This window comes from Gopherus flavomarginatus, chromosome 1, assembly GCF_025201925.1.
Source record: "Gopherus flavomarginatus isolate rGopFla2 chromosome 1, rGopFla2.mat.asm, whole genome shotgun sequence".
In the NCBI taxonomy this organism is placed as follows: Eukaryota; Metazoa; Chordata; order Testudines; family Testudinidae; genus Gopherus; species Gopherus flavomarginatus.
This window is the reverse complement of record NC_066617.1, coordinates 313,475,647-313,501,229: the sequence shown is the minus strand read 5'-3', so window position 1 is coordinate 313,501,229 and position 25,583 is coordinate 313,475,647. Positions and strand designations below refer to the sequence as shown.

The 25,583-nt window shown below is 44.1% G+C and overlaps 1 protein-coding gene across 3 annotated transcripts in view; it reads right to left on the bottom strand.

Annotated features, from left to right (window-relative positions):
- Positions 1-25,583, bottom strand: part of RB1 (RB transcriptional corepressor 1) — a 192,254-nt gene that overhangs the window by 142,524 nt on the left and 24,147 nt on the right. For all 3 annotated transcript variants that reach the window (XM_050948086.1, XM_050948066.1, XM_050948075.1), the window contains exons 4-7: positions 23,585-23,719; positions 21,141-21,179; positions 20,358-20,425; positions 18,858-18,968 (exon numbers count right to left, since the gene is read on the bottom strand). In XM_050948086.1, the coding sequence (XP_050804043.1) occupies positions 18,858-18,968; positions 20,358-20,425; positions 21,141-21,179; positions 23,585-23,719 (353 nt within the window). The remainder of the gene's footprint in view (positions 1-18,857; positions 18,969-20,357; positions 20,426-21,140; positions 21,180-23,584; positions 23,720-25,583) is intronic.

The window sequence follows — 25,583 nt, the reverse complement described above, 5'->3', positions numbered from 1 at the left end:
CAAGTCACCTCAATGGCTTCTTCTAATCCTTCTTTGGACGGGCCCTTCAGTAGTCAATTGTCTAAGTAAGAGAAGATAAAACCCTTGCTTCCTCAGATGAGATGCTAGCAGAGCCAAACATATGGTAAAAACTCAGGACACAGCAGAGAGGCCAAAAGGTAAGACGCTGTATTGAAGTGGTCTGAATCAAGGCCAAAAGGTAGATATTTGCAGTGGGATATCCTTATAGAGATATGGAAATATGCCCCTTTGAGGTCAAGAGCAGCAAACTTATCTAGAGCAGACAGAGATAAAATGATTAACACCAAAGACTGCCTTCTGAAGTTGGTTGATTCATCTGTTTAGAGCTCTGAAGCCGTTGGGGATTAGAAATTAACAGGATTACAACTCTTTGTTTCCGGAGTTCAGAGGTACTTGTTCTATAGCACTCAGATGAGCCTGTACTCCCTTTGTTAATAGCACCTCCTGAAAAGGGAGGGGGACATGGGAGTTGCATGGAGGAAGGACTTTAACTTTGATGTATAGCCTCTCTTTACTGTATCTAAAACCCATCTGTAATACCCTATTAGTTTCCATGCACTGTAAAACTTGGACAGTCTCCAAAACCACAGATAGGATCTTCCAAGATTGGTTTGAAGCTGTTGACTAACATGTCAAACCTGTGGCCTGACATTCAGTTAGGAAGATGTGACTGAGGAATTCTTTGACCTGTCTTGTGTCTGCAAAGATATTTGCTGTTTAGAATACTGTTAAGAACAGCCATACAGGGTGAGATCAATGGTCCATCTAGCTCAGTATCCTATCTTCCACCAGTGGCCAATGCCAGATGCTTCAGAAGGAATTAACAGAACAGGGCAATTATTAAGAGATCCATTCCCTGTTATCCAGTCCCAGCTTCTAGCAATCAAAGGTTTAGGGACACCCACAGCATGGCTTTGCGTCCATGACCATCTTGGCTAATAACCACTGATGGACCTATCTTCCATGAACTTACCTCATTCTTTTTTGAGCCCAATTATAGTTTTAGCCTTCACAACAGCCCCTGGCAACAAGTTCCACATGTTGACTATGTGTTGTGTGAAGCAGTACTTTCTTTTGGTTGTTTTAAACATGCTGCCTATTCATTTCAGTGGGTGACCCTTGGTTTTTGTGTTATATGAAGTAGTAAATAACATTTCCTTATTCATTTTCTCCACCCTATTAATCATTTTATAGACCTCTATTATATTCCCACTTACTCATCTCTTTTCCAAGCTGAAACGACCCAGTCTTTTTAATTTCTCCCCATATGGAAGCTGTTCCATACCCTTAATCATTTTTGTTGCCCTTCTCTGTACCTTTTTCAATGCTAATATACCTTTTCTGAGAGGGAGCAACCAGAATGGCACACAGTATTCAAGGTGGGGGTGTACCTTAGATTTATATATAGGCCTACCTAAAGATATTTACACTTAATTTGCCATAGTTTATGCTCCTTTTTATTTTCCTCACTAGGATTTGAGGTCCAGTTTTAAAAAGATGTCTTTTGTCTCTAACCACCTCTTTCACTCTAGTTAGCCATGGTGGCATTTTTTTGGCCCTGGTGCTGTTTTTTTTATTAATTATTATTAGGGATATACATTTAGTTAGATACTCTATTATGGTGTTTTTAAATAGTTTCCATGTAGTCTGTAGGCATTTCGCTGTTCCTTTTAATTTCCATTTAACTAGCCTCCTCATTTTTGTGTAATTCACCTTTTTTAAGTTAAATACTACTGTACTGGGTTTCTTTAGTATTTAACATTATGATCACTATTACCAAGAGGTTCAGCTATATTCACCTCTTGGACCAGATTCTGTGTGCCACTAAGGACTAAGTCAAGAATTGCCTCTCCCCTTGAGGGTTCCAGGGCTATCTGATCCATGAAGGAGTCATTAGTGGTGTCTAAAAATTTCATCTCGGCATCCAATCCTGGCTACAAACACAGAAAACACAATAAAAATTTGAGATTACGGTTAGAATATACAAAACCAAGGATAGGAATAAATGGTCAGAAGGGGGAGAGGTAAATAGTGGTGTTCCCCAGGGGTCTGTTCTGGGACCAGTCCTATTCAGTATATTCGTAAATCATCTGGAAAAAGGAGAAAACAGTGAGGTGGCAAAATTTGCAGATGATACAAAACTAATCAAGATGGTTAAGTCCAAAGCAGACTGAGAAGAGCTACAAAAGAATCTCACAAAACTGGGTGACTGGGTAATAAAATGGGAGATGAAATTCAGTGTTGATAAATGCCAACTAATGCACATTGGAAAACATAATCCCAACTATGCATACAAAATGATGGGGTCTAAATTGGCTGTTACCATTCAAGAAAGATCTTGGGAGTCATTGTGGATAGTCTCTGAAAACATCCACTCAATGTGCAGCGGCAGTCAAAAAAAGCTAAGAGAATATTGGGAATCATTAAGAAAGGAATAGATAAGAAGACAGAAAATATCAGATTGTCTCTCTATAAATCCATGGTACACCCACAACTTGAATACTGCAGGCAGATATGGTCAACCCATCTCAAAAAAGATATTGGAATTGGAAAAGATTTAGAAAAGGGAAACAAAATTAGAGGTATGGAACAGCATCCGTATGAGGAGAGATTAATACGATTGGGACTTTTCAGCTTGGAAAACAGATGACTAAGGGGGATATAACTGAGGTCTATAAAATCATGACCGGTGTGGGAAAAGTGTTATTTACTCCTTCTCATAAAACAAGAAATAGGGGTCACCAAACAAATTTAAAACAAACAAAAGGAAGTATTTCTTCACACAATGCACAGTCAAACTGTGGAACTCCTTGCCAGAGGACATTGTGAAGGCCAAGACACTAATAGGGTTCAAAAAAACTAGATAAATTCATGGAGGATAGGTCCATCAATGGCCATTAGCCAGGATGGGCAGGGATGGTGTCCCTAGCCTCTGTTTGCCAGAAGCTGGGAATGGGCACAGGGGATGGATCACTTGATGATTACCTGTTCTTGTCATAAACAGATAGCTAAGGGTTAATGTCTCTTTCACCTGTAAAGGGTTAACAAACAGTGACCTGCAACACCTGACCAGAGGACCAATAAGGAGACAAGATACTTTCAAACCTTGGTGGAGGGAAACCTTTGTTTGTGTTTTTGGGTTTGGTGTTGTTCTCTCTGAGTCCTGGAACAGACTAGACATGCAACCAGGTTTCTTGCCAATCTCCCTGCTACAGTCTCTTATATATTCAGAATAGTAAGTATTTAGTAAGGAAGGCGGCTTTAGTCTTTTGATTGTTTTTTCCTTTATTTGCAAATGTGTATCTGGCTGGTAGAGTTTTAACGTGTATTTGGCTGAAAGTATTTTAAATTGTATTTCTGTTGGAGAGGCTTTTTTCTCCAGTTTAAGCTGAAAGACCCTGTAATATTCCATCTTGAATTTACAGTGATTTTTTTAATTCTCTTTTCTTTTTATTAAAAGTTTTGTTTTTAAGACCTGTATGATTTTTTTTTCCTGTTGAGGCTCAAGGGAATTGAGTCTGTACTTAACAGGGAAGAAAGAGAAGGGAGGGGAGAGGGGTGGAATCCCTTTGTTTTAGGTTCACGGAGCTTGAATCTGTATTGCCTCTGGGTGACGGAGAAGGGGAGGGGGGAAGGAACATCCCTCCCTGTTTTAAGATTCAAGGGGTTTGAATCACAGTAATCTTCCAGGGTAACCCAGGGAGGGAAGCCTAGGAAAGGCACTGGTGAAGGAAAGAGTTTACTTTCCTTGTGTTGAGATCCACGGGGTCTGGGTCTTGGGGGTCCCCAGGGAAGGTTTTGGGGGGACCAGAGTGTATCAGGCAATAGAATTCCTGATTAGTAGTACCATCACAGTTCTGTTCATTCCCTCTGGGGCACCTGGCATTGGCCACTGATGGAAGACAGGATACTAGGCTAAATGGACCTTTGGTCTGACCCAGTATGGTCGTTCTTATGTTATTTAAACTATCCTCATGTTGACTGGGAACATTTCACTTTGCCCTGAGAATTTCACAATTGCTATCACCATCCTGGTCAGGTGGTCGGTAGCATAATCCTACTGCTATACTCTTATTAATGAAACATGGAATTTCTACCCATGGAGATTCTATAATACTGTTTGATTCATTTAAGATTTTATTTATATTCGACTAGGCTCTCTTTCACATATAGTGCCACTCCCTGACCAGTGAGACCTACTCTGTCATTCCTACATATTCTGTACCCTGGTATTACTATGTCTCATGGATTATCAACATAGCACCAGGTTTCTGTGATGCCTATTATATCAATATCTTAATTTTATACCAGGCACTCAACTTCCCAGATATCAGTATTTTGACTTCTTGCATTTTTATACAAGTTCTTACAAAAATTTTTATATTTAAAATGGTCTGCCTTCATGTGATGTAAGGTTATCTTCTCTGATTATAATAAGAGAAAGATGAAGATGGGATATTGCCTCTGATTCCTGAACACAGGTGTTTACATCCTCCTCCTATAGGAATTCTGCCTCAAAGATCTTGCTGTGGATCACATCTTTCAGTTTTCCCAGTGTCTGCTCCATTTTTGCATTAAGTAAATCATCCCCTTCAAAGTGTACGTCTTCTATTTTAAATCCGGTATTCAATGGGAGAGAAGGTAAACATAACCAAATATGTCTCTGCAGAGCTATTGCAGATGCCCATGATCTTGAGGCAGTAGCAGGAACATCTGATGATGCCTTAAGAGCGTGCTTGGCCACGTTTTGGCCCTCTTTATCAAGGTCTGATATTAATTTCTTTTGCTCTTCTGATAAAATGTTTAGTAAAGACAGACATTGTCTCCCATAGCAAACTGATATCTATCCATAACTGCTTAGTAGCTAGCTATGCACGTGTTTAAAGAAGAAGGAAGAAAACTTATTTTCTGCCAGAGAATCCATTTTTCCCCTTCTTTATCCATGTGGGTGGAAAGTTGAAAAGCTGGTCCAGAATTTTGCTGTGTTGCTGCTATAATGAGTTTGGCTGAGGGTACACATGAAAACAGTAAAATCCATCCTGTGGTATCAGACATAATTTGTCTGCCTTTTTAGAGACTGGATGACACAAAGATGATTTGGAACAACGGATTTTGCAGTTGCCACAGCCATTCTAATACAGGCAAGGAGAATTTAGCATTGGCAGTAGACCCCAGAATATGAAAAAAATGGATGTGAGTTCTTCTCTAAACCTACTGATGACAATTTTTAAGCTGATGCCATCCTATCAACCGATTCATGAAACTGAACTGAATCCTCAGAGGGAGAAGATGCTGTTGCTACCCTGATGTCATCAGAAGATGAGCCACTCTGTATCTCTGTGACATATTGATGAAAGCCATCCTCTTCTAAGAATATGTCCTGTTCTAATGCGGGTGGGGAGAGGAGGCATTCTGTAACTCATATCCACAGATTGTGTTGGAAGATGCTCTGGCACCAGAGAATTCAACATTCTAGATTGGTAAGGGGAAGGAGAAGAAAACATCCAAAGAGGCACAGACCAGTCCTGCCAAGTTCTCCAAGCTGGTATCATATTCTCCTGAAGGATAGAGCAGGAATCTGGCATTACCTCATGCATAACAACTTTGCTGGGAGAAGGCTCTCTTTGGCCTGGTCCACACTACAGCGTTAAATCGATTTAACGCTGTACCTGTCCACACTACAAGGCACTTTAAATCGATTTTAAGGGCTCTTAAAATCGATTTCTGTACTCCTGCCCAACGAGAGGAGTAACCCTAAAATCGATATTACTAAATCGATTTAGGGTTAGTGTGGACGGAAATCGAAGTTATTGGCCTCCAGGAGGTATCCCACAGTGCACCAGTGGCCGCTCTGGACAGGTAAATGAACTCTACTGCACTGGCCAGGTATACAGGAAAAGCCCCGCAAACTTTTGAATTGCATTTCCTGTTTGGCCAGCGTGGAGCTCTCAGCAGCACAGATAACAATGCAGTCTCCTGAGAATAGGAAAAGAGCTCCAGCGTGGACCACACAGGAGTTATTGGATCTGATCGCTGTATGGGGAGAAGATTCTGTGCTATCAGAACTGCGTTCCAGAAGACGAAATGAAAAAACTTTTGAAAAAATTTCTAATGCCATGAGGCAGAGAGGCCATACCAGGGACTCAGTGCAGTGCAGAGTTAAAGTGCAGGAGCTCAGACAAGCCTACCAGAAAACCAAAGCAGCAAATGGCAGATCCGGATCTGGGCCAAAAACATGCCGCTTCTACGCTGAGCTGCATACAATTTTAGGGGGCTGCGCCATGACAAGCCCCCCCTTGTCTGTGGATTCCGAGGTGGAGGTAATAATCTCACCCATGGCTGAGGATTCAGCAGAGGGGGAAGATTACGAGGAGGAAGAGGACGACGACCTTGCTGAAAGCACACAGCACTCCATTCTCCCCAACAGCCAGGAGCTTTTCGTGACCCAGACAGAATTAAACTCCCAGCCCTCCCAAGCCACTAGCCCAGACACTGAAGCCATGGAAGCGACCTCTGGTGAGTGTACCTTTGTAAATATAAAACATAGTTTAAAAGCAAGCGTTTTTTAATGATTGATTTGCCATGAGGGTTTGCATGCATTAGCTGACATTAAAGTTACTGGAAAAGTCTGTTAACATGTCTGGGGATGGAGCGGAAATCCTCCAGGGACATCTCTATGAAGCACTCCTGGAGGTACCCCAAAAGCCTTTTCAGAAGGTTTCTGGGCAGGGCAGCCTTATTCCGTCCACCATGGTACGAAACTTTACCATGCCATGCCTGGAGCACGTAATCGGGTATCATTGCATGACAAAGCCTAGCTGCGTATGGTCCCGGGGATTGCTGGCATTCAAGAAGCATAATTTCTTTTTCTCTATCTGTAATCCTCAGGAGAGTGATATCGTTCATGGTCACCTGGTAAAAATTAATGTATTTTATTAAGGGGACAGAGATGACCATTCCTACGGTGATGCTTTCCTGCGGCTTAAAAGAAATCCTTCCCTTGCAGTTAGCCATGTGGGGGGAAGGGAAAAAGCTGCCCATTCCTATGGGGAGGTGTCTTTAATGGCGCTGAGCTTTTTAGCATTTGGCCAGCAGGAATTTTCCCTGCTAATAGCCACAAAGGGGGGGGGGGGGGCGGGGGAGGGGATAGGGTTTCATTGATCTGCCATTATAGCAGACATGCGGAGTGGGGAGGAACACAATTCACAGTATTTCCTCTGCTGCTCCTTCTGAAGGCATAAGAAAAAAAGCAAAAGATGTGCTTTTTAGCAGTTGGCTGGCCAGCACGAATCTTACCTGCTAATAGCCACACGGGGGGGTGGTGCAGGGAGAAGGGAGAGGGTGATCTGCCATTTTAGATGTAGGCCCTACCATGACCGCCTGCGAGCTGAATTGTAATCCCCGGACCTGCGTCTGTGTTGATCTGTTACACCACAGCCGCAGGCACTAAATACTAAAAGAATCCAAAGGCGACCTTGTAGTGAAGTGACATGTGCTACGTACGGTGAATAGTGTAGTTCACTGTGAAAGAGTATAACCATTGTTCTGTGAAATGTCTCTCTTATGATCCTTCTATCACTCTTTTCCCCCACACATGCAGCTGCAAATTTTTCAAGCCTCCCTACTCCAGCCCGAAGGCTAGCTCAGATAAGGAGGAGGAAGACGAGGACACGGGATGAAATGTTCACAGAAATCATGGCAGTAACCCACAATGAAAGAGCTCATCTGGGGGAGTGGAAGGACGTGGTAGCAAACTACAGGAAAGATGCCAGTGAACGTGAGGACAGGAGGGACGCTCGAGATGAGATGTGGTGGCAGGAAGATTGGAGGTGTAGGCAGGAAGATCAGCGGTGGCGGGATGCAATGCTGCAGCTGCTGAGCGATCAAACTGACATCCTCCGAAGTCTGGTGGAAGAGCTGCGGGGTCACAGAGTGCCACTCCAGCCCATGTTTAACCTCCCTCAGTACTCACCATGTTCCATATCTTCCACACCCAGACGTGTAAGAACGCGTGGGGGAAGCCTTTCTGCACCCACCCACTCCACCCCCGTGGACAGTCCAACCAAAAGGCTGTCATTACATTGAAATGTCCTTAATGGCCTTTTTCTTCCCTCCTATCCTCCTCCCAAACCACTCCCGGGGTACCTTTTTATTTCTCTTACTCTTCTTATAATTACATGCTTTTCAAAGCAAGTAGGAGGGTGGGTTGGTTAGAGGGAATGACTATTCCCATAAGCAAGCTGTAATGGAAGGGGGGAGGGTAGGTTGCTTGCAGCAGGAGTCAATACAGGGGGGAGGTTCATGAAGGGGAAACAAACACAGCAGTCACACCGTACCCTGGCCCATGATGAAACTCGTTTTCAAGGATTCCTTAATGGCCTTTTTCTTCCCTCCTATCCTCCTCCCAAACCACTCCCGGGGTACCTTGTTATTTCTCTTTACTCTTTTTATAAGTACATGCTTTTTAAAGCAAGTGGGAGGGTGGGTTGCTTACAGGGAATGACTTTTAATAAAGAATACATGGTTTTTAAACGATAGTAACTTTATTTCCATAAGCAAGCTGTAATGGAAGGGGGCGGGGGTAGGTTGCTTGCAGAAGGAGTCAATACAGGGGGGAGGTTCATGAAGGGGAAACAAACACAGCAGTCACACCGTACCCTGGCCCATGATGAAACTCGTTTTCAAGGCTTCTCTGATGCGCACCGCTTCCTGGTGTGATCTTCTAATCGCCCTGGTGTCTGGCTGCGCGTAATCAGTGGCCAGGTGATTTGCCTCAGCCTCCCACCCCGCCATAAAGGTCTCCCCCTTACTCTCACAGAGATTGTGGAGCACACAGCAAGCAGCAATAACAAAGGGGACATTGGTTTGGCTGAGGTCTGAGCGAGTAAGTAAAGTTCTCCAGCGCCCTTTTAGATGGCCAAATGCACATTCTACCACCATTCTGCACTTGCTCAGCCTGTAGTTAAACAGCTCCTGACCACTGTCCAGGCTGCCTGTGTATGGCTTCATGAGCCATGGCATCAAGGGGTAAGCTAGGTCCCCCAGGATAACTACAGGCATTTCAACATCCCCAACTGTTATTTTCTGGTCTGGGAAGTAAGTCCCTTGCTGCAGCCGTTTAAACAGAGTAGTGCTTCTGAAGACACGAGCGTCATGAACCTTTCCTGGCCATCCCACGTGGATGTTGGTGAAACGTCCCTTGTGATCCACCAGTGCCTGCAGCACCATTGAAAAGTACCCCTTGCGGTTTATGTACTGGGTGCTCTGGTGCCAAGATAGGGATATGGGTTCCATCTATGGCCCCCCCACAGTTAGGGAATCCCATTGCAGCAAAGCCATCCACTATGACCTGCACGTTTCCCAGAGTCACAACCTTTCGTAGCAGCAGCTTAATGATTGCTTTGGCTACTTGCAACACAGCAGCCCCCACAGTAGATTTTCCCACTCCAAATTGATTCCCGACTGACCAGTAGCTGTCTGGCATTGCAAGCTTCCAGAGGGCTATTGCCACTCGCTTCTCCACTGTGAGTGCTGCTCTCATCTTGGTATTATGGCGTTTCAGGACAGGGGAAAGCAAGTCACAAAGTTCAAAGTGCTCTTACACATGCGAAAGTTCCGCAGCCACTGCGAATCGTCCCACACCTGCAAAACTATGCGGTCCCACCAGTCTGTGCTTGTTTCCCGGGCCCAAAATCGGCGAGCAATGGGTAGAACCTCCCCCATTACCATCAGGAGCTCCGAAGCGCGGGGGCCTGCGGTTAGGGAGAAATCAGTCTCCAGGTCCTCATCACTCTCGTCGCCGCGCTGCCGTAGCTGCCTCCTCCTCTCCTGCGTTTGCAGTTCATGGTTCACCATAGACAGCACGAGAATGTGTGAGCTGTTTACAACGTCCACGATCGCGCTACTGATCAGAGCAGGGTCCATGCTTGCTGTGCTATGGCGTTTGCTCTCAGTTCACCCAGTAAAAAAGGCGCGAAATGGCTGTCTGCTGCTTTCAGGAAGGGAGGGGGTGAGGCTGTACCCAGAACCACCCACGACAGTGATTTTTGCCCCATCAGGCATTGGGGTAGTAACCCATAATTCCAAGGGTCAGGGAAGACTGCAGGAACTATGGGATAGGTACCCACAGTGCAACGCTCCGGAAATCGATGGTAGCCTGGGACCATGGACACACACCACCGAAGTAATGTGCCTCAGGCCACGTCCAGACTAGGTATTAAAATCGATTTTAGATACGCAACTTCAGCTACGGGAATAACATAGCTGAAGTCGAATTTCTAAAATCGAGGTACTCACCAGTCTGGACGGTGCGGCATCGATGTCCGCGGCTCTCCGTGTCGATTCCGGAACTCCGTTCGGATTGATGGAGTTCCGGAATCGATGTAAGCGCGCTCGGGGATCGATACACCGCGTCCAGACTAGACGCAATATATCGATCCCCGAGCAATCGATTTTAACCCGCCGATGCCGCGGGTTAGTCTGGACGTGGGCCTAGTGTGGACACGTAAAATCGATTTTATAAAACCTGTTTTATAAAATCGATTTTAATAATTTCGATTTTATTCTGTAGTGTGGACATGGCCTTTGACAATCATAGGACCCAGTTTAACCTCCAATTGTAGACGACATACTGAAGCCTTCGGCGCACCCTAAGAGTGGGAATATGCAGAAGATGCTCAAAGAAGAACCTGGAATTTCCATTCAAAGGACAATTTAAAATTTATTTAATTTTATTTATTTTACACAATTTGGAACAAAAAACCTGACATGAAATTTTCCACAGAGGAAAATTAGATTTTTGTTTCATATAGGTCAAAACCATGTTTTTTCTAATAAAGGTCAAAGTAGTTTAATTTAATCTTTACTGAATTCTCTTTTATAGTTTATATATTGATATAATGCAATATATAAAGTATTATACTATAAATTAAAAAATAAAATATAAAATTTTACATTTTCAAATTGGTAGATTGGTAATTGTCAGTTTGGTGATTGGTAACTGTTCAAAGTTTTTGCCCAGCTGTTCTACTTTGGAAGTCTCATCTTAGTCCTCTTTTGTTTTATTCACATAATAATTTAGCACAATTTAAAGTCTTTCCACTGTCATCAGGACTTGAATACTACAGTGTGTTACTGATCAGAATTGAGAAGCTCTGCCAGATTTGTGAGAGAGCTTAAGCTGTGCCTGTGCAAACTGTGGCTGGCACTCATCTGGAATATTAATGTAATACCTTGCATATTGTCAACTCACTATTTTTCTTAAAGGTCCAGCTTCTGGAGTCAGGTGATATCAGAATCTCACCTTTCATATTAAAACAAGTTTCTAGTTCTCATAGTTGCATTACAAAAAACAGAAAATGTGAACTCTTAAGATTCAAAGGTGGCACTGTTTGTTTGTTTTTTCAATCTCGACTTTTGGGGCCAGACTCAGGATTTCTGAATGTTTGAGCTTGGCAGTACTATGTATAGTGTCTATCCTACAGCAGTACACTTTACAAAAGATTAAATTAAACTCCTATCAGTTTTGGGGAGCCATATCTTAACCCCAAGGCTATTCTTTCTCCAGTAGTTATTTACATGGAAGTTAAAATTGTCCTCATTTTAGAATAAAAAGGGAGAGAAATAGTATTTTTGACAATTAAAGTTCAAATGGAGTAGGATCAACAACAAGACCACCAATAATCTATCCATTTGAAGCTATTCATCAATGAATAATCAGATAAATTCAGGTTATCCATATGAGTTATGGATCAAGAAGAAAAAAAAAAGCCAAGGACATTACTGATGATATCCTTCCCCAATCCTGTTAAAGGAAAAACCCAATTAACTCCAGCTTTTTTCTTTGTTCAATATATCATTAAAATATATTCCCCTGGTGGAAGATACCCAACATAAAAATGAAGTACTATCCAAAGTTACACAAGACTTATTTGTGACACCACTTTTAGTGTTCTTAGCAACATATCCCAAGTTTTAAATGTACAAGGAGTACATACTAAAAGTTACTGTTTAGAGAAGTTTATGATTTTCAAACAGAAATGAACATTTACTTATGTAAGAGTAAGTCAGCTAAAAGTCAAAGCAAGGAAAGAGGAGGTTACTTACTTGTAACTGGAAGGTCTTCGAGATGTGCGGTCTCTATCTGTATTCCACTGAGAGTTTATGCATGCACACATGTCCAGAGCCAAAGAATTTGAAAGCAGTAGTGTCCGTTGGTCCACACATGCACACTTGGCTCGCCTCATGGTTTTGTCAGAGGTAATAAAAGGTGGGGAGGACTGACTGCATCTCCAGTTACTTCTCCACCACATATCCAACAGATCCATACCAGAGGAGGAGGGGAGGGGAGTAGAATACTGATAGGGAACACACATCTCAAAGAACCTCCAATTACAGGTAAATAACATCCTGTTCTTCTTCATGTGATGTTACTTATTGTATTTCACTGAGTGTGATTAACAAGCACTACCTAAGTCAGAGGAGGTTGCGAGGATGAAGATGGAATGGTTGAACAGAGGACAGCCACATCAAAGGAGGCATCATTAAAAAGGGGACAGAGAATAAGACTGAGAATATATTATTGCCCTTATATAAATCCATGGAACGCCCACATCTCGAATACTGTGTACAGATGTGGTCTCCTCACCTCAAAAAAGATATACTGGCACTAGAAAAGGTTCAGAAAAGGACTAAACTAAAATGATTAGTGGTTTGGAGAGGGTCCCATATGAGGAAAGATTAAAGAGGCTAGGACTCTTCAGCTTGGAAAAGAGGAGACTAAGGGGGGGTATGATAGAGATATATAAAATCATGAGTGATGTGGAGAAAGTGGATAAGGAAAAAAGTTATTTACTTATTCCCATAATACAAGAACTAGGGGTCATCAAATGAAATTAATAGGCAGCAGGTTTAAAACAAATAAAAGGAAGTTCTTCTTCACACAGCGCACAGTCAACCTGTGGAACCCTTTACCTGAGGAGATTGTGAAGGCAGGGACTATAACAGCGTTTAAAAGGAAACTGGATAAATTCATGGTGGCTAAGTCCATACGTGGCTATTAGCCAGGATGGGTAAGGAATAGTGCCCCTAGCCTCTGTTCATCAGAGGATGGAGATGGATGGCAGGAGAGTGATCACTTGATCATTGCCTGTTAGGTTCACTCCCTCGGGGGCACCTGGCATTGGCCACTGTCGGTAGATAGATACTGGGCTAGATGGACCTTTGGTCTGACCTGGTATGGCCGTTCTTGTCCATCACTGAGTCCTGCACCAAGGCGCAATGCATAGCAAAAGGTGTGGACTGAACTCCAAGTGGCTGCTCTATATATGTCCCAGAGTGGCACATCATGGAAGGAGGCTAGAGTCAAAGCCTGGGCTCGTGTGAAATGGGCCTGCATCCAAAGCAGGTCTGATAACAGAGAGTGTAATGAACCCCGAAATCCACTTGGAGATTCTCTGCGTGGAGATTGCCTGCCCTTTAACTCTTTCAGCTATTATGACAGTTGGGGGTGGGGGGATTTCCGGCTTGGCTTTCCACCTGCAGAAGACAAGACCAAGGACCAATGGACATCGAGGGAGTGGAGTTGCCATTCCTTTTCCGAGGAGTGAGGCTTCAGAAAGAAAGAAAGCAAGCAAATGGATTGATTAAACACAAAACTAGGAGATAACCTTAAGCCAAAATTTGGGATGCAGGTGCAGGAAGACAATCTTTACGGAAAGTCGTGAAAGGAAGGTCCGCCATCATGATCTCAAATTCACCAACCCTTCTTGCCAAAGGGCAGGCAGGGTTTCCAAAAATGAAAATGACTTTCATGAAAAGGAGGGACACAGAGCACAATGTCAGCAGTTCGAAGGGTGATTACATTAGGCTGAGGTCCCACTGGAGAGTGACAAGTGGGGAGATTCTCATGAGGCCTTTCCAAAACCTAGCAGTCAACGGAAGTGGAAAGATGGAATTTTCTTCCACAGGGGGTGGACAGTGCTATCTGCTGCTTAGTGGATCTTGGGTCTCACTCTCAACTCTCTCAAGATCCTCAAGGACAGGAGGTAGTCCAGAAGAAGGGAAATTCCCATCACTTATGGGGAAAGCCCCTTTTGTTGGGCCCAGAAGGCAAAGTGTTTCCACTTGGCCTGGTAACAATGTCTAGTGGACTCTTTCTTGCTGCTAGAGAGGATGTTTTGCACCTCTGATGAACATGCCAGTTCTAGAGAAGCTGTTCATACAAATACAATGCTCTGAGAAGCACTTGTGAACTGGGATGTCTGATCTTGTGCTGCGTCAGTAGATTAGGAAAATAGGAATGGAAACTGGGGGATGGGCAGTCATGCAGAGGAGGTTGGGAAGCCAGAATTGTCTGGGCCATCAAGGGGCGATCAGGATGACTGTCACTCTGTCTCATCTGATCTTGTGGTGTACTTATGGTAGGAGCGGAAGAGGTAAGGCATAGTTGATCTGGTCTGACCAGGGGAGTATGAGAGCATCACCCTGAAAAGGGAGATCAAGATATCCTCCGTCCCCGCAATAGCATGTGCTTACATTTGTTGACGATGGGGGGAGGCAAAAAGGTCTCTGGTCAGAGTCTCCCATTGGTCAAAGATGTCATATACCACCGTGTCATGGAGTTCCCACTCATGGTCGATCACAAAATGTCTGCTGAGCAAGTCTGCAATCACACTGTGTCCCCAGGAGATAGACTGCAGATAAGAGAATCTAGTGGGTGATGCACCAATTCCAGAGGTGACTGTGTCTGTTCACAGTTGCCATAGTAAACACTGGCAGTGTTGTCCAACATAAGAACAAAATGGGAACAGATGAACGGGAGAAATACTTGGCATGCCTTGCTTATAGCCTTGAGCTCCAGAACGTTGATGTGCATCCTGGATTCCCATGGAGTCCATGCTCCCTGTATCATGTCACTGCCCATATGCGCTCCTCAACCTACAAGGGATGAGATGGTAATGATCATCTTGTCCAGGGAACAGGGGAGAAAGGGAACCCCTATGCAAACCTATCATGGTTCTGTCCACCAGTGGAGGGAAGAGAGTACCCAGGATAGGACATGAGGTCGATGGTATGATGCATGGATGAGTAAATCTTCTGGAGCGACATCTGAAAGCAGTGAAGGTAGAGGCAAGTGAGGGCAGTGATGTATGTGCACAAAGCCATGTGGCCAAGGAGGGATAGGTAGGTCCTGGCTGGGACAGAATAGTTGACAACATGGGCTGTGAGTTCGTGCAGAGTCTGGAACCTGTCCACTGGTAGGCAGACTCATGCTGTGACTGAGTTAACAAAGGCCCCATAAAGTCTAGGGCAGGGGTCCCCAAAACAGTGCCCGTAGGCACCATGGCACCTGCAGGGCATCTAAATGCACCCATGTACTGGCTGGTGAACAAGCATCTGCCAAAATGCCACCAAGAAGCAGTGTCTTCTAGAGGTATCGCTGCCAAAACGCCATCGATACCTCTGGATGACGCTGCTTGTCGGAAGCATTGACGCCTATTGACGTTGCCGCTTGTCAGCGGCATTTCAGCAGATGCTCATCTGCTGCCACAGTCCTCCATGGCTCATCGTCTGGTGCCTACCAGATGGAAAAGATTGAGGACCACTGGTCTAGGGGTTGTTTGGTCCCAGGTTGATTTTTCAACACTGATGCTCACTCCAAGGGAGGAAAGGACGCTGAGCTACATGGAGGATGAAACTTGGGCTTAGCATCTGGATCGTGCTGCCAGGAGCCAATTGTCAAGATAAGGGAACACAAGGACCCCATAATGCCTGAGGTATGCCACCATGACTGAGAAAACCTTGGTGAAGACCCTGAGAGCAGTGGTGAGGCCTCATGCAAGGACTCTGTACTGAAAATGGTGCGAGCTGAACTTCAGGTACTGTCTGTGGGCTGCATGAAAGTCTATGTGAAAGTGGGCATCTTGCATACTGAGAGCTGTTAACTATATGCCTTTTTCTAATGATGGGATGATCGCTGCTAGCTTGATCATACAAAACTTGGACATGAGGATGAAGTGACTGAAAAGGTACAGGTACAGAACAGGTCTCCATCCACCTTTCTTTTTGGATATTAGGAAGTTGAATACGAACCCCATCCCTTGGTATTCCAGAGAAACCCAGTATGTAGCTCCTCTTTGTAGTAAGGAATTCAGCTGTAGGGTGAGGATGTTGTCCTGAGAGTGATCTCTGAGGAGGGATGGGGGAGAAGCTATGGATGAGATAGCATGATGAACTAGATTGTTGAGCCATGTGTATGACATTTTGCACCCATTTGTCCATTGTTATTGCACTCCAAGCTGATAGAAAGAGTGCTAGATGACCCCTGAAAGGAGTGGGATGGTTATATGGCAGTAAGTGAGGCTCTCTAAAGTAGTGGTTCTCAACCAGAGGTCTGGGGCCCACTGAGGGGGCCATGAACAGGTTTCAGGGGGTCAGCCATACAGGGCCGCCATTAGACTTGCTGGGGTCCAGGGCAGAAAGCCTAAGCTGCACCGCCTGGAGCTGAAGCCCAGGGCTCCAAGCCCTGCCACCCGGGGCTGAAGCCGAAGCCTGAGCAAATTAACTTTGCAGGGCTCCCTGTGGCATGGGGCCCCTGGCAATTGCTCTGCTTGCTACCCCTTAACGCTGGACCTGGCTTTTATATGCAGAAAAACAGCTGTTGTAGCACAAGTAGGCCATGGATTTTTTAGAGCATGTTAGGCAGATGGGGCTGGAGGGGACAAGAAAGCAAAAGTTTGAGAACCCCTGCTCTAGAGTTCCTCAGAAAGATCTTTTCCGTAGGAATTGCATCTAGTAGGAAGGTGGTCCTGGAGAACAATATCTGAGTCTTTTGACACTTCCGTGGTGATTCATACAGCCTCTGATTGAAAAACTGGAGGTCCTGTAACATTGTGTGGGCGGTGGACAGTAGAATTTATGCTTGGGAGCAGGTGTAGAAATACCCAAGGTACGAAGTGTAGCCTTCTAATCTTTGAGGGCGTGCAATCATCCATTTTCTGGTTAAAAAGATGGGATTCATTGAAAGGCAGGTTTTCAGTGGTATTTTGCAATTCCCTGAGGAAACCAGAGGAACGGAGCCACAATTCCCTCCACATGACTATGCCTGAAGCCACAGAGTGCGATGAAGTATCTACCACATCCACAGCTGATTGAAGGGATGTCCTTGCTACCAGTTTCCCTTCCTCTATTGCCTAGAAGAGGGTCCCGTCTTGCTGCGGCAATTTTGCAGCAAAGTTCTCTAGTGGGATATTGCCACAAAATCGAAGGCTCTTCGGATATTCATAGTGCTGGTAATGGATGGACAGTCCCTGCCCCCATCTTACTCTTCCGAAGATGAAGACTTGGACATCTGTTCCATCAGCAGTACCACTGGAGCTGGTAGAAGCATATAGGCCATCGGAGCATGGGGTGCCTCAGCTGTGGCATGTCATGAGTGGGAGATATAGTCTCCCTAAATGTAGAAGGCTCCAGACGGCGTGGAGACCTCAGCTTTCCTAGAACAAATACTTCCTGGGGGTGCTGGTACTTTTCCTGACCTCCCTGGTATTAAGGGTACTCTTTCTTCAGCAGGAACCAGAACGGTGGTTTTCCCCAGAGCCGAGGGTTTCCCCAGAGCCGACAGTTCTCGCAATCTACGGGGCGCTGATACTGACAGGATATGCTGTTTGGTATCTGATACTGGCAGATCCATCAGCTTGTGCTGTCTCTTCTTGTGTTTTAGAGCACGCTCCCTCCCCGTGACTGGAATTCATGGAAGGAGTTGTCCCCTCTTAGGTTTGGGGGAAAACTTACTGCCATCCTTATGTGCATGCTTCCCTACCTCCCGACTAGGCCCCAGCACAGGGTCCACAGGGGTGGTCTGTGGGGGCCAGACTCAGATTCTGTAGCTGGACACACACTCCTAGCTCCCTCTCAGGCCAATGAACCGGGGAGCTGCCCAGCCTAGGTCAGAATGAGGTCTCATGGCAACTTCCATGAGGTGCTTCCAGAAGTGGACAGCCCAGCCTTCTCGGGTAAGGCTGGGGAAAGACTGCACCTGAATGCAATGTGGTGAAAAGGAATTGGAGATGCGGCTGGTCCATCCCACCATCACCTCAGACGAAACCATGAGGTAAAGCCAAGGGCACATGCACGGACCAATGGACACTACTACTTTCAAATTCTCCAGCTACAGATGCATGGTGCACATGTGTAAATCCTCAGTGGACTACAATTGGGACCATCACTCGAAGAACAACAATGGTACCTATATAGCAACATTCTGTATACACCTTGTCATTCTGAGTTACGATTCCAACCACCGTTTACTCCATCTAGCCACCTCTCTTTCCTTCTCCTCTTCATGGCTGCATATTCTGTCCCCTATGCTCTTAGACTGGACCGTAGTTGAAAATTCTGCGGTGAGGTGATGCCATCACATTACTATACATCAAGAAAGCTCTGTAAATTCATGTCACTGTCCACCTTTCTTTCACTTATGTAATATCCCAATCAAAATTTAAATAATGCTTTCCAATCCATTTTCTCAAGTCCTTTGTATATTCGGTAGCAGTATTGCTGATATACTACCAAGCCATTACAATATTCCTGTGTGGGTGGGGAGGCAGTAAAAGGAGGGCAGGGATAGTAATAATGAAAGACTTTTAATACATTAAATATATTGCCATGTTCTGTTTCATTCAATAACCCAAAATCTAAACACAATTGTGAAGTACGTTAAGATAGAACAGAGAATTTATTGCATTCAGTGTGGACACTGTTGAAGGCCCTAAGGAGACTGAAGTTGACTTCTTTATGAACTTAAAAGCTTCTGAACACAAAATTAAAATCCTTACTGTATGGCTCTTTGAGCATTGAAGGTGGTGATAGTTTGATAAAATAATCAAGGACACATAACAGTAACTGGAAAGAGATCACCAGGTCATCTTCCATCTGCAATACTTTTCCTGAAAATGTAAAAAAAAGAAGGACTGAGTCAATACTTGGAGTTTAAAATAAAATTATTCCTGACAGAAAGAATATTTGGATGTTTCACCTCAAAACCACAGTTAATGGATTCTAGAAAACATAACCTAGGATGTGACCATGTCTGAAGTTTGATGTATTTAGCCATGCATGATTTGTAAGGATTTATCACTCTGGAAAGAACATACATCACTAATTCATATTTTTTTCCTTAAACTCTGAATGAAGTTCTTATTTTCCAGCACATGACTTCCCCCCCGCAACACACTTTTTACTCAAGAACGACACCGTAAACAACTACTTTGCCTTCATGCATCACTATTTTCTATTTATGTAATTTTTCCCCCTTTTCTGTTCTCCAATTACTACTAAAACTTGGTTTTACAAAAAATACACAATTTCTCTTCATTTATACAGTCAGTTAAAAAGCACAACAATTGTTATATTCCAAGCTCAGGTTAGTCAGGCTGTCCAAACAGTCTTTGTGATAGATGATATACTGACAAGTCATAGAAGTAGAAGAATTATCAGCACTTGAAAATTAACAGTAGATGGTGCATACAGTTTAACGGTTATCCTTACCACTAGGACTAGGTTATCACCTAGGCTCGTTTCCAGCCTCAGTTTGACTGAGTTCATCTACTTCCAGCCTCTTACAGAACTTTTTTATTGACCTTCCTATACCTGGTAGAATTTTACCCCTTCCTCGTGACTCTCAAAAAGGCAAGCATAAAACCTCCCCTAGCCTTACTTTATGACTATACTCAAGAATTTTAGGAGGAAACAAAAACTCCATTGTTTCAGCTGCTCCTAAGCAGGTTTTATTGACAGTTGTAAACACAGGAGCTTTGTATACACTAGGGCTCCCACTGGTGCAAATGAACTAATTCTGAACCAATGAGGATTTTTTAAATAAATTCCTTAGTGTAGAAGAGGCTTTAGATGCTGATTATACTGCTATAACAATATGGTGTTGGCCTCCTATCCTTAACTAAGGCCCAAGCCCTTCACAGAGTGAGTCTTACCACAGTGAAGAAACAATCTTACAAACTTCTCCAGGTCCATTAAAAATATAAAATAAAAAAAATACTGGTCACTTTCAGGCAGCTACTTCCATGAAATAGGGGCATTATTTAAAAAACAAAAACCCCACACATTCCACCCTTAAATCCAAGTGGCCAGAACAGCAACAGCCTCTTAAGTGGCAGGAAAGATATCACATACCATATTCAAACTTCCCAGTCCATAATACCAGCTGAGAGAACAGTTAAACAAGGTCTTGCTTCTTGTATTGGAGATATGAAACAAAAAGTTTATAAATTCACTCCATTAAAAGAAATGGAAATAATTCTACTATAAACATAATTTACCTTTCGCCAACAAAAAAGTGATCCAGGAAGTTTTCAGAACTAATGGCAAACTCAATTCAGCAGAAGTCCTATACACAGACAACAAAGTAGTAAAAATTTCACAGCAACAGTTCTACAATAATTCTGAATATAGTCTCTGGAGAATCACTTGAGTCTGTGGACTCATTAATTTAGGGCAACGCAGAAAGTTTCCCCACACACTTTAAGGTTTATTAGTTATCACAATACATTCTGAATGGAATTAAAACTACAAACAAATTTTGAAATGGAAAGGCTAATTGTTCTTATTCCATTCAAGAAATTCTAAGCATTAATGTCTGGGTGAAGGAAGAGAACATTGATAATTTACTCAAATTATTGTAAGTAGTTTTCTCTTGCTCATGTCTTTGACAAAAAAGGTCCTATTCTCCAGTCCTACTTAACTCAATCTAATTTTGAGAGCACCCAATATTTCCTCTCATCTAATACTATGTTTATGAAGCTCATCCTGCCACTGTTAGTTTCTTCCACACTGATTCATAAACCAGCAGGTGGAGATATTCATGGTGCAAGTGGCACCATCAATACACTGACCAAGTATATCACTTCTGCAACTTTCTTCATTTCCCACTGAAACTCCCCAAGTGCCTGCTAAATCTAAACTAGTCATATGACATGTTGGTGCCATCAATAGATGGGGGGGAGGGGTGTATACACTTTAGAAACAAGTAGTTAGAAAAGTAAAATACTAACATATGTTTTGGATCGCCTCCTAAATTTTATATATATAAAAGTCCAACTTACTGACTGCTGGCTTGTATCATGTAGATAAGTGCACAAGTCCTAGAAAAAAAATTCAGTTCCTTACTTCACATACCTTTCTCAATGCAAAACAAGTGTGTAGCATTCTTTGTTTCAGCTAAATACAGCAGAAATACACGCCACTTCAGAAAATGTCAGTTATCGTAATTAAACAATCCATTTTACAAGTGTCACAAACAGATACAATGGGCTGGTTATAACTAGTACCTCTACAAGGAGCAGCTCTTGTTGGAATGCGTATATCAAACCTCACATAATAAAGCAATTTAAAAATGTGATCTATTGAGTAATCATATTTTCCAGAAAGCCAAGATTTACATGCACGTTATTTTCCAATGTCTTGTAAATAAGACAGAATTGAGAGTCTGTAATACACTCTCAAACCATTGGATGACATGTGTCATGAGACTGTTTCACAGCCTTTATTGCATCAGTGTTATCTCAGGAATCTGTTGAAAGTGTCTTACCATATCAATTTCTTCTTAAAACCACAGGCTCTTGGAGTTAAGCAATTGAAAGAGACTCACAACTCTAATTTTAAAAATAAGTTGCCCGAGCCCTCATGGTTGAGGGACAGAATAGAAACCACTAAAACATGACCCAATGTGCAACCTAAAGGCTCAGGAATCAGAAGTCAAAAACTTTAAAAAAAAAAAATTGTAAAGCCTTATGACTGCGTCAGACTCAAGTTTTTGAATGCTTGAGGTTGGCAGTACTGTTTTAAATTTTATCTTTGTAATTTGCCTCACAGTCTCTTCTTCTGTAATATCACTGTACGAACATTTTACAGAAAAAAGGTCAGAGGGGAAAAAAAGGAAAAAATGGGGAATGGGTGGGGAAAGACATCTGACAAATATACAGGGGCAAGATTTAAAAGGAAAAAGGGAATATGCAGATAAAGTGACATTTTTATACTTCACAAAAGACTTATGGTTAGGGTTGCCAACTGTTTAATTGCACAAATGCAAGCACCCTTACCCTGCTCTGTCTTGCCCCTTCCCCAAGGCCACACCCTTGCCCCACCACTCCACTTACTCCAGCCCCCCTCCTTCAGTCGCTTACTCTCCCCCACCCTCATTCATTTTCATGGGACTGGGGCCGGGGTGCGGGCTCTGGGCTGGGGCTGAAGGGTTCAGATTGTTGGAGGGGGAGGCCTCTGGACTGAGCCTAGGGTAGAGCATTGAGCTACGGGGGAGGATTCAGGGTGCAGGCTCCAGGAGGGAGTTTGGGTGTGGGAGGGGGTTTGGGGTATGGACTCTGGGAGGGGGCTTGGGTACAGGAGGGGGCTTAGGGTTGGGGGAGAAGGTTGGGGTGCAGAAGGGGTTCAGGGTGCAGAAGGGGCTTCGGGATGCAGGCTCCAGCCGGGAGTGCTTACCTCGGGCGGCTCCCAGAAGCGGCGGCATGTCCGACAAGCAGCTCCTAGGCTCAGCGTGCAGAGATGACAGGCAGTGCCTCCTCCTAGGAGGCGCTGCCGGACACGTCACCACTTCCGGGAGTGGCGTGGAGCCAGGGCAGGTAGGGAGCCTGCCTTAACCCCGCTGCACCATCAGACTTTTAGTGGCTTAAAATCTCCCGGATTGGCTTCAGTAGCCTCCAGGAGATCAAGCCCGATTCTTGGTGACTCCTGGCCAAACCAGGATGGTTGGCAACCCTACCTATAGTAGGTCTGAGAAAAAAATTTTTTACGACTTTCCATCTTCTATACTGATCATCAATGCAATGATAAACTGGATTAGATTTAAAGAACAAACCCATTTAGGAAAGCAAATCTATCATGTCCCTTTAGGCAATGGGGAGTATCACTAGGACATGCAGCAGCAAAACCTGATGGAGTGTTGCTAAGCACTGAAAATAATTTGTTTATATGAAAGGAATAGTTGCCTATACTTCATTCAGCCAGCAACCAGGCTATCAGGTGTAAAGACGCTGGGTCATTATTCTAAGAGACTGTCAGGTGGAATGGGTAAGGTGACTGGGGTCTGCGTTGACCAGTAAATCTAATACCAGAATTGCCTGGCTCATGCTGGAGCTATCATGATACACCTTGCATCCTTGCCTCAAGACCCTCAAATCTCAACATTTTTCTCAGGCATTTGGGGAGAGGATGGGATGTGAACTGAATGGGATTACTTGGGTGGTGAGGTTTTCAGGGGCAGTTTATCTGTACCATGCCTAAAATAGGAGGCTGGAGGCCCCTGGTGTTACCATAGTAGCAACAGAAGCAACAACAGGATGGCCTTATAATACAGTATAATAGTTATGGTGTAAACATTGTAGTGTTTCTGTATAACCAATTTTAAGATACTGGGGAAAATGCCTAAAGTTTAGGATGGGCACTTCTAGTACATATATTTTAGAAATCAAAATAAATGTTGTCAGCTAAAAATGAATCCATCAATTCAAACAAAAAAAATTGTGCATTTTACCTTTCAAATTTGTGATATAGTGCAGATAATACATCATACTTCTTATTCAGTCGTGATACATTACTATCAACTTTAGTGCTTATGGTATCCATGTTAACATCCATCTCTCTCAGCAACTGAAAACATGTGCACACCCTGCAAGGAAGAAGACAGTTCAGAGATTATGCGATCTTGTTTCTTTAAAATGAAAAAAATAATATTTACCTTACAGTTACTGGTTCTTTAAGAGATGTTGTGTACACACATTTCACTTCTGGTGTACATACTTTTCATATGCTCAAGAAGTTCTTTTTAGCTAGCAGTGTCTAATGGGACCAGGATTGCACCTCATATCTCCCTCTCCCCCAGAATATAAAGAACAGAGTGGGCCTAACCTTGCCTCAGTTTCTTTTCAAATACAGACTCTCAGAGTAGAGACGGAGAGCAGGTGTGGAATCAGTGTAGGTAACATATCTTGAAGAACCAGTGTTACTGTAGGGCAGGGGTCGGCAACTTACAGCACACAAGCCAATTTTAAGCGGCACACAGCTGCCTGCTGCAGTCCCAGCCCCCCGCCCACCGCTCTCCTCGTGGGGGCAGGAGGCAGAAGTTTGGTTCTGTGGCAGCCAAGCTTCCCCTTCCCCACTTCTTCCCTCAGCGTAGTGCTTTCCTGCCCCGCCCCCTCTCCTTCCCTGCGCCAATCAGCTGATGGCCCTAGTAAGGGGAAGGGGAAAGAGCAGCAGTGGGCACACAGCTCGTAGAGGACACAGAGAGGTAGGGAGGGGGCCCTGGGGAGGGGGGTGAACAGGGCATATCCCTTCCAGCCCCCTGTCATGAGAGGCTCACCCCTACAAGCCGAGCACCTCAGCCCTGACCCCTCACACACAGTCAGCCTTCTGCCCTGCAGCCCCATACCCCCAGCCCTGAACCCCCCCGCACCCCATATATAGACTTATAGAAAGAGACCTTCTAAAAAGTTTTAAATGTATTACCAGCATGCGAAACCTTAAATTAGAGTGAATAAATGATGACTCGGCACACCACTTCTGAAAGGTTGCTGACCCCTGCTATAGGGCAAGCATCTGCTCTCTGAACGATTGCTCACACAGATTCAACTCTTTGTGATTAACAAACAGTTGTCTATTTACCTGCAGGTGGGTATAAGAAGTCTATCAGAAGGCAGCCCTGCCTGGAGTGCTATCCTATGGCATGTCACAGCACAACCTAGGCTTCTGCCTCCATTTCCCTTTCAGTGGTTCCCAAAAATATACAAAAGCATTCCAAGTATACATATGCTCCCTTACAGGGTTAATTTATTACAAAAGCAAACTCCATGCTATAAACCAACTCACCAACATTCCATCAAACAGTCCCAATGTGTCTCACCACAATCTGAATCTCAGTACATCTCCAGCATCCCACACCATGCCTCACTCCCAGGTATTGTTCTGGGGTCATTAACCATGTTTCACCCAAGCCTTCAGCCTTCGTTGGCCCTATGGTTTCAGCTCTCCAGCTCAGAGAGCCAGCAGGCTCTCCCTCTGATGCTCTCAGCCTTCAAGCCCTCTCCTGCCTTCTTTAGCCATGGCTCTCTGGCTCAGGAAGGCCAGCAAGCTAGCTCATCCAGTGATTTCTTGCAATTTCTCCCTCTTTCCAGGGAGGGCCAGCAGAAAGCTTTGTTCTCTGCAACTTTCCCCAACCTCCTCCAGTCTCCTGACTCCCAGAGAACCCTCACACTTGCCCTTTTCCTGCCTGAACCAAGCAGCTCTCACCTGCTCCTTTCCTGAGTGACCCCTGCTAGCTGCTCTCCCACTTACTAGGCCCAGGTACCCTCTTTTAAGCACATATAGGAGGCAGCTGATGAGTCACACATGTACTAGACACCCCCTTCCACTTAAAGGGGTCAGTCACCCTGTGACAGTCTTTTTTAACTAGTGATGCAGGACAGCTCCACAGAAATGGTATCCAAACATCTGGTCTGCGCTAGGGCTTCTTGGTACTCTGATAATAGAAGAAGTGA